This window comes from Athene noctua, chromosome 9 (assembly GCF_965140245.1).
Source record: "Athene noctua chromosome 9, bAthNoc1.hap1.1, whole genome shotgun sequence".
Classification (NCBI taxonomy): Eukaryota; Metazoa; Chordata; class Aves; order Strigiformes; family Strigidae; genus Athene; species Athene noctua.
The window spans coordinates 4,346,759-4,359,812 of record NC_134045.1 but is presented as its reverse complement, the minus strand read 5'-3'; the positions used below and the strand labels follow the sequence as shown (position 1 = coordinate 4,359,812).

Genomic DNA, 13,054 nt, shown 5'->3' with positions numbered 1-13,054 from the left:
AAAATCAGCTGTCCTTGGGGAAGTCTGCCACATCCAGAGTTCAGATTATTGACCTATTCCTACCAGGACTGCAGAATGGAGATGATCATCTGCTAGGGCCTGGAGGAGGTGCAGAAATGCATAAGCAAAGCAGTCAGCCCTTGCATAAACCGGAATTTATGAAAGCATATGCAAAGGCACTGAGTCACAGGTTAAAGCGGTGCTGTGACACCAGTATGCGTGTATGGCTTTTCCACAGACCTAGATCTGCACTGCTGCATAGCTGAGATGTTCACAGAATCACAGAATCGTCTCAGTTGGAAAAGCCCTTGAAGCTCCTCCAGTCCAACCATGAACCTCACCCTGACCGTTCCCAACTCCCCCAGATCCCTCAGTGCTGGGTCAGCCCGACTCTTCAACCCCCCCCAGGGATGGGGACTCCCCCCCTGCCCTGGGCAGCCCATCCCAACGCCCAACAGCCCCTTCTGCACAGAAATCCTTCCTCAGAGCCAGCCTGACCCTGCCCTGGGCAGCTTGAGGCCATTCCCTCTGGGCCTGGTGCTGGGTCCTTGGCTCAAGAGACTCATCCCCCCTCTCTGCACCCTCCTGTCAGGGAGCTGTAGAGGGCCAGGAGGTCTCCCCTCAGCCTCCTCTTCTCCAGACTGAACCCCCCCAGTTCCCTCAGCTGCTCCCCATCAGACCTGTGCTCCAGACCCTGCCTCAGCTCCGTTGCCTTTCTCTGGACACACTCGAGTCATTCAATGGTCTTTTTGGGGTGAGGGGCCCAAAACTGAACCCAGTTCATCTCTCCCAGTAAATTTTGCATGGGACCACAGTAAAATCGTTTATTAAAAGGGAGATTTGCATTTCACAGGGTGCTGCTGTTTGGGGATAGCCAACTTTGAGCTGGCTAAAATTTTTCTGAAGGATCATGATCCCAGTAGAATACACTGGGTCAGCAGTTTCATCACCAGTGACATGTTCCTCAGCACTTTCCAGTGGGACGCAGGCAGGCTACCAAACCGGCTTGCTAGGCTGATTTCTGGCAGGAAAGGCAGCCGGTGTGCTTTCAGCTCCTCCAGCTGATGTCTCGGCTGCCCAGCCGTGGGAACTGGGGCTGCCTGCTGGTTTCTGATTCTGCCCAGTGCTTCCCACAGCAAAAAGCTCTGTTTGCAGTCACGGGAAAGTTTGCCAAGCTTTACCTACTGTCTCTGAAATGCTAGTGAGCTGTTTATATTAACATTATTACCATTTTCAAACTTGGCCAGAAAGGTCCAGCTGTTTCCCACACCAAAGTCAGGGAAAATATGTTTTCAGCCATTAAAAGCACCTGGAGATCCTGTCCTGAAGGTACAGCAGAGCTCTGGAGCCTGGCATTTGGCAAGGGATAAGTATTCTGGGAGATGTGCTGAGTCTCCTGCTGACCTCTGAAAAGCTTTGTGCAGCTGGACAGAGCTATAAATTTTTTTAAATCTGCACCCTGTTTTCCTGAAGCTGCAAAACCTCCAACGCAACATGGCTGGACCCTCCAGAGATGCCATCCCTGCCCACCATCCCAGCAAAGTTCCCCTGGGTCACTCAGCTGCATCTCCCCATCCTACAAAACTATGAATGACTGGCTGTTTCAGGCTGGAGCATCATAAAAGATGGGCCGGTGCAGAGACCAACAGTCTGGTGTCATAATTATGTCTGCTGTCTTAATCCTGCCCTGCTTTTAACACACCTTTTCATTCATGTCCCCATGTTAAGCTGTTTCATAGGATACCTGTCCCACCATGCACGCAGAGAAGACCTCCAGGCCATGTCACATCCATGCTGTCCCCTCCTCCTCATCTCAAAATGCTTGATTTCTGACATTGAGTTCTGTATGTGATGAAGATCCTGCAGTGAGGGGTGCTGATCCCTGTAACCAACAAGGCCATGAAGCGTGGTTCCTCCCATGGATCGGATGCGGATATGACTCAAGATATGTTTTGAAGATGAGTTTTGACATGTTCTGGCCAGAAATAGGACCGTCATTGCCAGGGCATTGATTTTTCTTCCATTTATATAATTAGGTTGACTTGCATCCCTTATCTCAGAAAAGCCATGGAGATGCATCACCAGCCACATCATCAACTTTCGGGGGAGAGATGCACATTTAAACAGACCTGCCACCCGCCCCCATTGGTCCTGAGCACCCAGCACAGGGAAGTGAGAGCACGTTGCTGTGCCATGGGCTGCATCCAGACACGGACACTTGGAAAGGGTGCTCCCCACCCTCACAAAGCTCCTGGAGTTAGTCATGCCTGCAGGGGCAGCTGCCTTCAGGACCCATGCTACTGTTCCCCCCAGATCTACAGCCGGACCCTGATAAAACAGAGTGTCTGAGAGGAAGACTGTAGCATCACAGGCAGAGAAAGCCCCGCCGTGGTGCAGATGCACCCCAAATGGGAGCCGGGGGCCAGTGTTTGTCTGCACCCCGCCGGAGGCTGACAGGCTGGATCCTGCCTGGGCTATTTGGAGAGGAAGGGCCAGGAGGCAGCGCCTAACCAGGACCACCTGGGAGCGGGCACCACAGGAGCGGGAGAGATGTGTACCCCAGACGACTCCCGGGGGAGTTCCCCCTTTGGCACTGGACCCCCAGCCAACCCCCCCTGGATGGGTTTGCACTGCAGACGCCTCCCTGGGGGCTCAGGGATCCCCCGGGATGCAGCCTCAGGCAGGGGCCGCTGTGTCACTGGGGGACTGGCTCCCCCCACGCCGGAGGCCTGCAGGACCCCCGGGAGCCCCGTGCAGGGGGGAGCAGGGCTCGAGCTGCGTGTGTGTGCACATGTGTGTGACCTCGTGTCAGTGTGTGCGCATGTGTCCAGGTGCCTGTGCATACATGTGCGTGTGCGTCTGTGTGCATGACACTGTGTGTGTCCCTACATGTGTTTGCGTCACTGTGCCCATGTCCCCACAGGCCCCCTGTCCCTGTGTCACTGTGTGCCCACATGTCCTGTGGCCCCTGTCCGTGTGTCCCTCCATTCCCTGTCTCCCTATGTCTTGTATTCCATGTCCCCATGACCTCTGTCCTCTGCCCCTGTATCCCCCATGCCCCCTGGCCCTGTGCGTCCCCATATCCTGTGTCCCATGTCATGTGTCTGCCCATGTCCCTGTGTCCTGTGTCCCCCCCATGTCCCATTGTGACCCCATGCCCCCTGTCCCTGTGTCCCTTATGCTCCCTGTCCCATCATGTCCCCCCTTCGTCCCATGTCCCCCTGGGCCCGTGTCCCCCGTGTCCCTGTCCCAATGTCCATGTCTGCCCCTTTTCCATATCCCTCCGCCTATCGTGGCCCGCCCGTCGCGGGACCACCTGCTCCTGCGCCCCGTCCCCGTGCCCTGTATCCCTCCGCCTCCTGTGCCCACCCCCGGCCCGCCGTTGCCAGGAGACGGCGATGGCGGATCCGGACCTGGAGGCGCTGCCGCTGCCTCAGCTCCGGGCGAAGCTGCAGGAGGAGCGGTACCGGCTGCCGGGCGGGGAGCGGGGGGCCGCGGGTTCCTGCTGGTGCTGCAGGGGCCGGGCCGGGGCTGGGGGCGCCGCTGGGCCTTACCCCCGGCAGGGCCGGGCCGGGCCGGGTGCCTCCGGCTGCCCCCGCGCTGGGGGGACGGGGCACCATCCCCAGCGGCCCCGGGGGTCCGGCTGGACCAGGGCTGCAGCCTCGCCGCGGGGGGATGTGGAGCCAGGCACCCCGCTCCCTGCCCCAGGGCCCCGGTGCCAGCCGGTGCCCCATGTGCTGGCGGCCGCTCCGGGTGCGGGCAGGAGGGGCCGGGCCAGGGCCCCGCGCCCCGCTTGGGTCGGCCGCTGTGCCCTGGGTCCCGCCTGCTCGGGGGGGTCAGCCACCCCCTGGCGCCGTGCTGAGCTTGGCCCAGGGCTCAGCCCGACCCACTCTCTTCGCAGCGACGCCATCACCCTGCTCCGAATTGAGGTGGAAATGTTTGAGAAATGGTGCCGTAAGTTGGAGTCGTGCGGGCCCTCGCTCCAGCCGCTGTCCCAGCCGCAGGACGCCCCGCCGGAGCTGATGCAGGTACAGCTTCAGGGCCGGGACGCTGCCTGCCTGGTACCAGCTTTGCAGGCGCGGGTGCCACCGTACTGCACGGAGCCATGAGCCTTCCTCCTTCGCAGCTCCTCCGAGCTCACTGCTCATCGGGAGGCCGGCAGGCAGCTCCTCAGTTTGAAATGTGATGAAGGAAGTCCCACAACAGCCCTCTGCACTTGGGCTTCACAGTGACGAGCCCTTAACCTAGACACCTGCTTGCAGAAAGGTGCTGCTGCTCTGTAGGTGTAAGAGTTTGGGCTGCCTTGCCCTTCCTGCGCTCAGTGTAAAAGCCAGGCTGTCTTCTCATTTCTCCTCCTTCGGCTGATGCTGTCTCTTCCCTTGTGTGACAGCACCGTGTCCTCCTGAGCAGTGAGTGCCAGGGAGATCTGGAATGAGTTAACCCCCACACAGCATAATTTGAAGTACAAGTTGAACAAATAGGGCGTCCGGTGCCAAGAAAGCAGGAGACTTGCCCAGGGCCATGCCAAGTCTGATGCTCTTCTCACTCCCGGGGAAGTTCACATGGGCTCAGACCTGCATCCACAATCAGATACCTCCGCTGAGGACATGCTGCTCTCTTCCTTCGCGCAGGAGCCATGAACAGGCTTTTGGAGCAGGTTTTTACCTCCTGGCCTGAGCATTGCCTTTTCACCAGAGACACTGTGAACAGAAGCTATAGACCCTTTATTTGCTCCTTTCAACTAGCATTGTGCACTGGGTTTTAGCACCTGCCTGTGTCCAAAGTAGCTGCTTTGTCCCAGACAGAGCCCTTAGAAACTTTGCCTTTGGCCAGGTGAGCACTTGCCTTCTGCAAAGCTGTGCCTGCCTTGCTGTGTCCCCACGGCACCAGGCATTGCTCCCAAGGGCTCAGCTCCTCAGGGCACCTGACCCAGGCAGTGGTAGGAGACCTCATCTGTCCTACACAACAATCAGCATCTTCCTTATGAAGAGGTGTTTTACCTGCCCCACGTGAAGCTGTTGCTCTGGCTTTAACCTGTAGCCCTTGATTTGCCTGTTGAATTGAACTGAAAGTGCTTGTGTAGGAGGTTTTGTGGGTGGATGAGAGGACAGATGGGGTCAGCCCAGTCGTGGCTCTGAGTCACCTCTGCTCTGGAGAGGCTCCCTTGTCCTTGCTGTGAACTGGAATCCCTCTAATGTGACTATTGAGGTTCTTTTCTTTTTGAATACAGGAAAGTGCAGCCACAGTTGGACAGTGCTGGCTTTCTAATGGCATCTGCCTTGTTCCTTGGTTGTTGCAGATACGTGGCAGGTGCAGATCCAAGTTGCATAGTGTGACAGACTGTACTGTAGGCCTGACAGTGGAGCAGAAATGTGAACTGGTTGAGTGGGAGCTGGCTGAGGTGAAGGATGAGATTCAGAGGATGAAGGAGGACTCAGAGCAGACCCTGCAGAACCTTGAGGTATGGATCTCTGGGACCCTTATGATCACCAAGGCATCAGTCTTGTTTCTTTTCACACCTCTTTCAATATGCCATCCCTCAGGCAGTGAGACAGACTTGCTTGGTGAGGGCTGTTCATAGCAGAGCATTGCTGTGAGTGGTTCTGGGTTGAGAGTGGGAGCCAGAACTGTCCTCTCACCTCACCCCTTTCCTGAAGGCAAGTACACCAAAAGAGATCAGAGGTGCCCAGTCACTAAAGATGGATCTTATTATGGCAGGAACTAATAATAATACAGGCAAGGTGAAGATTTTTAGAGAAGCTCAGATCTGCTGTGTGAGATGAAAAGGTCAACACTCGAAAGAAAAATCTCCTTTTTGTCAGCTTCCTGAAGGTGTGCCCTTTGTGCCAGACCTATTTTTAATTTCAGCAGCTCCCAGAAGCTCCCTGATTTGGCTGGGCTCCATGCAGTCCTCTCTGGGGTCTGCCTTTCCACTGTCTGGGATTTCTTCAGAGCTCTGAGTCTCTGAAACTGACTTCCTGCTGCTGTATCACCATCTCTGCCTGCTCTGTGCTGGCTGCCAAGTCCTCTCCTAGCCAAGCTGCTCTGGAGCTTTTGGGGAAGGAGAGACTTCTGCATTTGGTTCAGACCACCCATGCTGCCTGCAGTGTCCAGGAGAGGTGGAGCAGGCAGCCCGTCCCTCTTGTGTGGCCACAGGGCATCTGCAGTGAACAAAGGGTGGTAATTTGTCTTGTGTTGGCTTAGTCAGGCTGGCAATCTTTGTAGGTCAGGATGGAGTGACATCTGTTGAACCTGAGGCATGCGAGAGATTTCTTCCCTGTTCTTGTTGAGTCAGTGAAGTAGCAGTGCTGTGTGAGCCAGCACCATGTACCCCGAGCTGCACAGGGTGAAACTCAGTGATCCCACAGGAGAAATGCTTGTGCCACTAGAGAGCATGCCTGATCCTTTCTGGTGTTCTCTGTTCCTAAAGCTGTTTGAATGGGGGAAGTTAGCTCTGTTCCGTAACTTTATTTCTGCAGGCAGTCATTGAAGAAGCAGATATTTGGTGGGCTGATATTAAGAAATCCATCAGTGACTTTGAGAAAGACATCATGAGCTCCATATCCAGCAAGAAAGGGAGTAACACAGCTTCTGAGAAGGTGCTGAGATACCTGGAGGAAAAGAACCGCCAGAGGGTCAGTGCATCATGGAAAATTTGGAGGCTGGTCTGTCATCTGACAAGTATGTTGGTTAGGGAAAATCCTAGTCCCTACACTCCTGTGTGGCCTGCATCATGTTTCCAGACTGTCTTAGCAGGTCTGTTTGGACAATCTTTGTCACACTTGGCCGTTGGTGACTAGCCCAGGCGCTCACCAGGCTGCTGAGCTGTAGCATGGCTGTGAGCACGGGGGATGCAGGGCCCTTACGAGGCCTGGGAAGGCCCATGGCCATGGGCCCACGTTTGGGGCAGGGTGGTGCTGAGCAGTTTCTCGTTGGGCTCCTTTCTAAGCCAGCAGTGAAGACTGCAGTGTGGGTGAAATGAATGGGAACTGCACCGTAAGGAGTGGGGTCTGGGTGCTCTTTCTCCTCGCAAGCTCTGCTGGCCCACTGAAATCTGATGTCTTTCTTTAGGATCTGCTGAGAGAGAAGTTGCTCGCAGAAAACTGTTTGCTCAAGGATTACAAGAAGAAGCTGCAGCAGCAGCTCAGGCAGGTGCGTGTGGCAGTTGAGGAGAGCAGGGACTCAATGGCCCCTTGAAGAATAAAAGTAGAGGCAGTGCAGATGCAGGGCCTGCTCTGTGCAGAGATGCGTGGCCGCCCTCCTCCTCCTCCCCTTCCTCTGTTGCTCCTGGCCTTGCTGCCTTTGTCAGAGGGCGCTGGTGTCTGTCCAGGTTCAGATCTGGCACATGTCTGCATGCATGGGATGAGACCAGAAGTCTCACAGCGTGGAAGATGGCAGATGCCTTTGTGCCATTCGTGCCCTGGAAAAGATGTATGGTGGCTCCTCTCCCTGGGGACTGGCTGCTGCTGGCATGGCAGGAGGCTTGCCAGAGGGACCTCTCTGCACTGCTTGAACACTTGAAGCTAGGACACGGAGCACAGGCTCAGTGGCACGCTGGGTCTTGCATTTCTCCCGGAGCCCCAGGTTTTCAGCCAGGCTGAAGAACCTGTTCTTTAGGTCTGCTTTCCCCACAGAGCAAAGCTCTGCAGCTGTGGTCAGCAATTTACAGCTCTGCTTCCTTGGGGTCTGCAGAAGGACCAGATGGGAGAGACACTCTGTGAGATCCAAGTGCAGCAGCTGAAGGTTAGAAATGCCCAGTACCAGGAAAAGATCAAGGAGAAGAATGAGGAGCTGGTGCAGCTCAAACTGACCTCCCAGAAGACCACCCAACTCCTCAACTTCTATAAAGTGAGTGAACCTCCCAGTGCCTCCATTTTGCCTTTCTTCTGTCTACCTGAAAGGAAGCTGCAGAGAGCTGGGTTTGAGCCTCTTTAGCCTAGTAGTAAGTGACAGAACAAGAGGGAATGGCCTCAAGTTGCGCCAGGGAAAGTTTAGACGATGTCAGGAAGTATTTCTTTGCAGAAGGGGTTGTTGGGCGTTGGAATGGGCTGCCCAGGGAGGTGGTGGAGTCCCCATCCCTGGAGGTGTTTAAGCGTAGGGTTGATTTAGAGTTTAAGGATATGCTGTAGGTGGGAACTGTCAGTGCTAGGTGAACGGTTGGACTAGATGATCTCCAAGGTCCTTTCCAACCTAGATGATTCTGTGATAGTCACACACATGAGCTGATTAACAGCACTTGCATCCTTCCCTTTCTCAGTCAGAGGACGCTGAACGCCTCCCTGCCTTCCCACTGACTTAGCCATTCAGCTGGGAGATTCGCCTCACACACCAAAAGCAGCAATGCCCTCATTCATGTTTGACTGCAGCCTGATGATGGAGATCATGCTTCGCTTATTTTACACCCCAGGGGAAAAATTCCAGTAGGAAAGTGCTTTAGTGCTGCCTTGCACAGGAAAATACATTTTTTACATAACCTGTAACATTTGAAAAGATGTCATGAGCTGCAGCTGCTGCTCTGAGTCTCTGCTCTTACCAGTGAAAAGTGCTTCTGAGCTGGGTGTGTTTGCTTCTCTCTGATCAGCCGTTCTGTCTGGGTTGGCCCTGAGCCCCAGCTGCTGTGCAGGGGGCTGTGCTCTCCTGTGACACAAGGACAGAAGGAAGCCGTCGCTGTGTGACCAGGGCATGATGCTGCCTTCTGCAGGGGACGAGTGGTGCCGCAGAGCTCCCTCAGGAGCAGAGCTCCTGCACTGCCAGCTGGGACCAGGCTGGAGGAGTAGAGGGGTAGCTTTGGAGGTGACTGGGGACTGCTGCTGCTCCTGCTGATGCTGTCCTGCTTTCGTGTTCCAGAGGAAGCTGCAGGACGCCATGGAAACGTCCACTTCTCTGATGAAAGACATCTCCCAGAGGAAAGAGCTGCTGAAGAAAATTCGAAGAGAAGCTGCTCTGGTGGAGGAGGTAAGAAAGCGATTTGGGAGGCCCTGAGACTTCACTTGGGAGGACTCTTTTGAGGTACTATTTGTGGTATGTTGGATACCACCTGAGGCCTGGCAGTGAGCTGGACACCTGTGTGCCTTTCTGGGTCTGAGCAAGTCCTGGGGCTTCTGCTGGTGCCAGCGAGCACAGGCAGGTTTGCAGAAGAGGTCACGTTTTGGCCCTGGCTCCACAGGCACCTACCATTGGCTTCCTGAAATGCTGTTTCCTTGAACTTTTCATCAGCAGTATCCTCCTCAGGGATAGTGGCACTGCTGTCACACCAGTCTGGGGACACATAGCCTTGTGGGGACACCACAGCTTTGGGAATCAGCTTTGGCAGGCTTCCCAGCAGTGCTGCCCGGCAGGGATGGAGGCACCCGTGGATGCATCCCATGCTCCCCACCCCAGTGCTTGGGGTTTAATTTAACCTGCCTGCCTCCTTCCCTGGAGGACAGGTGAGCAGTTGACAGACATTTCCTTGGGATTCCTTTGCCCTTTGTCCTTATTTCTCCAACAGCAACGAGCCGAAGCTGAAAGTGTGAATTGGCAGCTGCGGAAGAAGCTCTCAGAGTACAGTGCCCCCTCCGTGATGAGTTATGTTCGGAAGAAGATGGCAGTTACTGACCTCGAGAAGAGCATCAAGGTTTGGCAGAGGAAGGTGGCAGGTGCTGAGGTGAGCAAGACTGGGCTGGGTGTGCGGGAGCCCACACATGCGCCAGCTGGGTGCTGGGGAGCCACGGCTGTGCCTGCCGCTGCCCCGGGGAGCGGGGTGCTCGCTGCCCACCCGGCAGAGCTGGAGGCTCTTCCTGCTTACCAAGCTGTGATCGCTCCCTACCCCAAGGACAGCTGGCTTTTAATGACACAGCTCAGAGGGGAATCCCAGGCAAGGACACAGCTTGTAACTGGACAGGAAGCACCATCGGACTGTGGCTACACTGAAATGTGTCACGTGTGTAAGGGGAAGGGGATGTGTGGCAGCCCAATACATTTCCAACTGCATATGAAACCTGCCTCAGCCTTTTCCAGCACCCCTGATGGCTCTCCAGTGTTTGTAGTCCTCTTTGATAGTCTCAAACATTTGTTACTTGCTCGTATCTTGACTCCTTCCTAATAAGGAGAGGCTGGTCAAGATCCAAACGGGAGTGTGTGGCAAAATTGCAAGAATTTCTCACAGGTGATTAGTGACAGAACAAGGAGGAACGGCTTTAAACTGCAACAAGGGAGGGTCAGACTGGACATTAGGAAAAAATTGTTCCCAGACAGAGTGGTCAGAGAGTGGAATAGGCTGCCCAGGGAGGGGGTGGAGTCCCCATCCCTGGGTGTGTTTAAGGGCCGTTTGGGTGAGCTGTGGGGGATGTGGGGTAGGGGAGAACTTTGTAGAGTCGGGCTGAGGGTTGGACTCAATGATCCCGAGGGGCTTTTCCAACCTGAATGATTCTGGGATTTTAATATCTTTGACTCTTCTTCTGCCCCAGCTCCTGCAGCCTGGGAGGAGATGGAGAGATAAAACAGAGGAACATAGTCAAAGCCTGGAGGTAGCAGGAGATGTCTGTATCCCTGCGCCATGTGCACAGCAGCGTGGGGAGGGAAGTGGCTGTGTTGGGTGGGACAGAGAGTGTTGTCTGTACCTTGACACCCTGCTCGTCCTCGAGTGGCAATGGGCTTAGCTGTGGCTGGGACGGGGAAGGCTCTGAGCTTGTGTCTGTCCAGCACTTAACCCTCCAGCACCCCAGCATGCAGTGGACAGTGCTTATGTGGTCCAGCATTTCTCAGAGGCCAGAACTGTGTGGATTTAGGCTTGACCCATCAGCACCAGTGCTATGAGATCAGCTACCGCGGAGTGGTGGCAGCCCCATGCAGGCCTGTCTTTGCACAAGCAGATCCCTTCTCACGCAGCTGCTCCCCTGACCAGCAGACCCAGGCTCTGGCTTGCATGCTGTCTGTGCAGCATTGCCCAGAGTCCTGCCAGCCTCTGGGAGCTGGGGAAAAGCGAGGGCTCCAGGGGCTAAAGGAGGAACCTATAGCTGTCCCTGGGATAAGACTGAGGCTATAAACCTGTTTTCTTTGCTGGCCCCCTCTGTGGCAGGGCATGTCCAACACTCCTGCTACCATGCAAGGTACTGTAGGTTTCTATACAGTGCTGTTGTGTGGGGTCTGCAGGTTTCCTGTGCCATTCAGGGGAGAAACCAGAGCTGGTGTAGACCTGCAGGAGCTCTCCTCAGCATGCCACAGCGAGCACTGAGCTCAGCTGGGAGCAGGGTGGGATGAAGGGGCAAGCAATACAGCAGCTCAGGCCAGGCTAGATTCCAGCCTTGCAGCATTCTCCACAACATATCGCTTCTGTCTGAACATATTAAGGCCTTTTCCTTTCTCCTCTTGCAGATGACCTTGCAAAGCTATCGCAGAGCATGGAACCAGGTCAAGATGTCTGGTAACCAGCACTAGGCTTGTCTGATGCTGCAAGGCAGGCAGTGGAAGCTGCAGAAGGAGCCAACCTTGTGGGGAAGTTTGCTGTCAAGTGGGTAAACGTAGCACCCTGCAAGCTGCAGTGAAATGAAACCACTCCTGTGTGAAGTGATCAAGAAACCCATTTCTCTGCTGTGAGGCTGTCTCCTTGGTCTGTCCCAGCATGTGCTGACTTCCACCAGGCTCTGCTGCCTGGCCCCTCCGCAGGCCCTGCTAGGTCAGCGCCTCCCGCCATCACCACGAGCAGTTTTTCTTAGGTGATCAAACCTGACATGTTCACAGGAACCGTCCCTTCTCTCTGGGCAAGCCCTGGTGATCACTTAATGCAGGAGGAACCAGAGGGGGTTCCCTGGGAGACGTGGGAGTTCAATATCTCCAAGTGTGCCCTGACAGTAGAAAAGAGCAGTGTGAGCATATAGGGCAAATCATTTCAACATGGCATACACGAACCAAGCAGGCTTTCTGATCACAAAAGGGCACTTCATTTACCTAAAGAAACGAAACAGCAAGAAGGAAGCAGCTACCCCTTTCCCAAGCACCTAGTCAAGTATAAGTGTCACTTGGAGATGGGAAGCGTTTTCCCGCTGCAGGAGTTACAAATCATCTCAGATGGCCCAGCCTCAGATGAGTTCAGGTCTATCTTTCCCTTCTTGGCGTTGAAACCAGCTTCCTGAAATATCCCCACTGCTGGCCTGGAAGCCTCCTCCCAGTCTTTGGGAGCAGCCTGCAGATCCGCTCACACCCTGACTAGGGTGGGGAACGCGGGAGGCCCTGTCCTCTCGGTGCTGGCCACGATCCAGTCGCTGTAGTCGGACCCTGGGGTGTCAGGAGCAATCTGTAGCTGCCCTGACTGAGCATGCCTGTCGGGACTCATTTCTCAGTCCCTCTAGTCAGGCACATGACGGGTTGCCAGCATCACCCTCCTGAGAGACGAAAAAGGCAGGGTTGTGCCTCAGCAGCGCCCCCCTGCCATCACTCCCAGTGGCTGTGGACTTCACCAGGGTGAGAGGAGGGCCAGTCACCACAGTTCGTTCCCGTACCACTGGCTGGAAGGTGGCACTGGTGCAGGGGGCTGGGTGATGTCCCTTTGTGCCCCCGATGGAGTGACCGGCATCGCTTCCTGTGCCTGCCCGTGCCCCCATCAGCCCAGCCCCGTGCCTGGTCCTTCGGTATGTACCACAAGGAGCCCCTCTGGGTTTTGCCTCCGGAGCATCTCTGACTCCGGCCACGTTAAAGGCCTTTGGAGGCCCCGTCAGCAGGGGAGGGAGCAGGAGCAGTGCCCGCAGGGCTGTAGGGAGACCGTCCCTCCGCAGCGCATGCAGAGATGCCTGTCACATGTTCAGACAGTCTCCCACGCCTGCTATTTGCAAGCTGCGCAGAAGGGATCTTTTCCTGTAAGGACTGAGCAGAATAAGGCCAACAAGTGTTTTGGCTGCTTTCCCAGTCAGGAGTCAGAGATGAGCAGAATGGGGAGGAGGCAGTTTGCCTAAATGCCTGCCCGCTCTGGGCTGTCGCGCTTTGTCCCTTACCAAACAGCCTGCCACTTCCTTTGCTGTCCCCGTGGCTGCAGCAGGCAGTTGCAGCAATCTTTTTCAGTGGGCAGGGATCCACCACG

At 55.5% G+C, this 13,054-nt stretch overlaps 1 protein-coding gene across 1 annotated transcript; it reads left to right on the top strand.

Annotated features, from left to right (window-relative positions):
* Nucleotides 1-3,393: 3,393 nt before the first annotated feature.
* CFAP263 (cilia and flagella associated protein 263) lies at nucleotides 3,394-11,591 on the top strand. Its single transcript, XM_074913343.1, has 9 exons — nucleotides 3,394-3,463; nucleotides 3,902-4,028; nucleotides 5,300-5,461; nucleotides 6,480-6,635; nucleotides 7,072-7,152; nucleotides 7,693-7,848; nucleotides 8,848-8,955; nucleotides 9,491-9,646; nucleotides 11,356-11,591. The coding sequence occupies exons 1-9, from the start codon at nucleotides 3,399-3,401 to the stop codon at nucleotides 11,416-11,418; spliced, it is 1,074 nt and encodes a 357-aa protein (XP_074769444.1). The 5' UTR covers nucleotides 3,394-3,398; the 3' UTR covers nucleotides 11,419-11,591.
* Nucleotides 11,592-13,054: the final 1,463 nt, after the last annotated feature.

What these genes read in the sequence shown, in the direction of transcription:
- CFAP263 (XM_074913343.1), top strand. Translation starts at nt 3,399, where the DNA reads ATGGCGGATCCGGACCTGGAGGCGCTGCCGCTGCCTCAGCTCCGGGCG. An exon ending in AGGAAAAGAACCGCCAGAGG is followed by an intron (nt 6,636 to 7,071) that starts GTCAGTGCATCA and finishes GTCTTTCTTTAG; the next exon opens with GATCTGCTGAGAGAGAAGTT. An exon ending in AACTCCTCAACTTCTATAAA is followed by an intron (nt 7,849 to 8,847) that starts GTGAGTGAACCT and finishes TTCGTGTTCCAG; the next exon opens with AGGAAGCTGCAGGACGCCAT.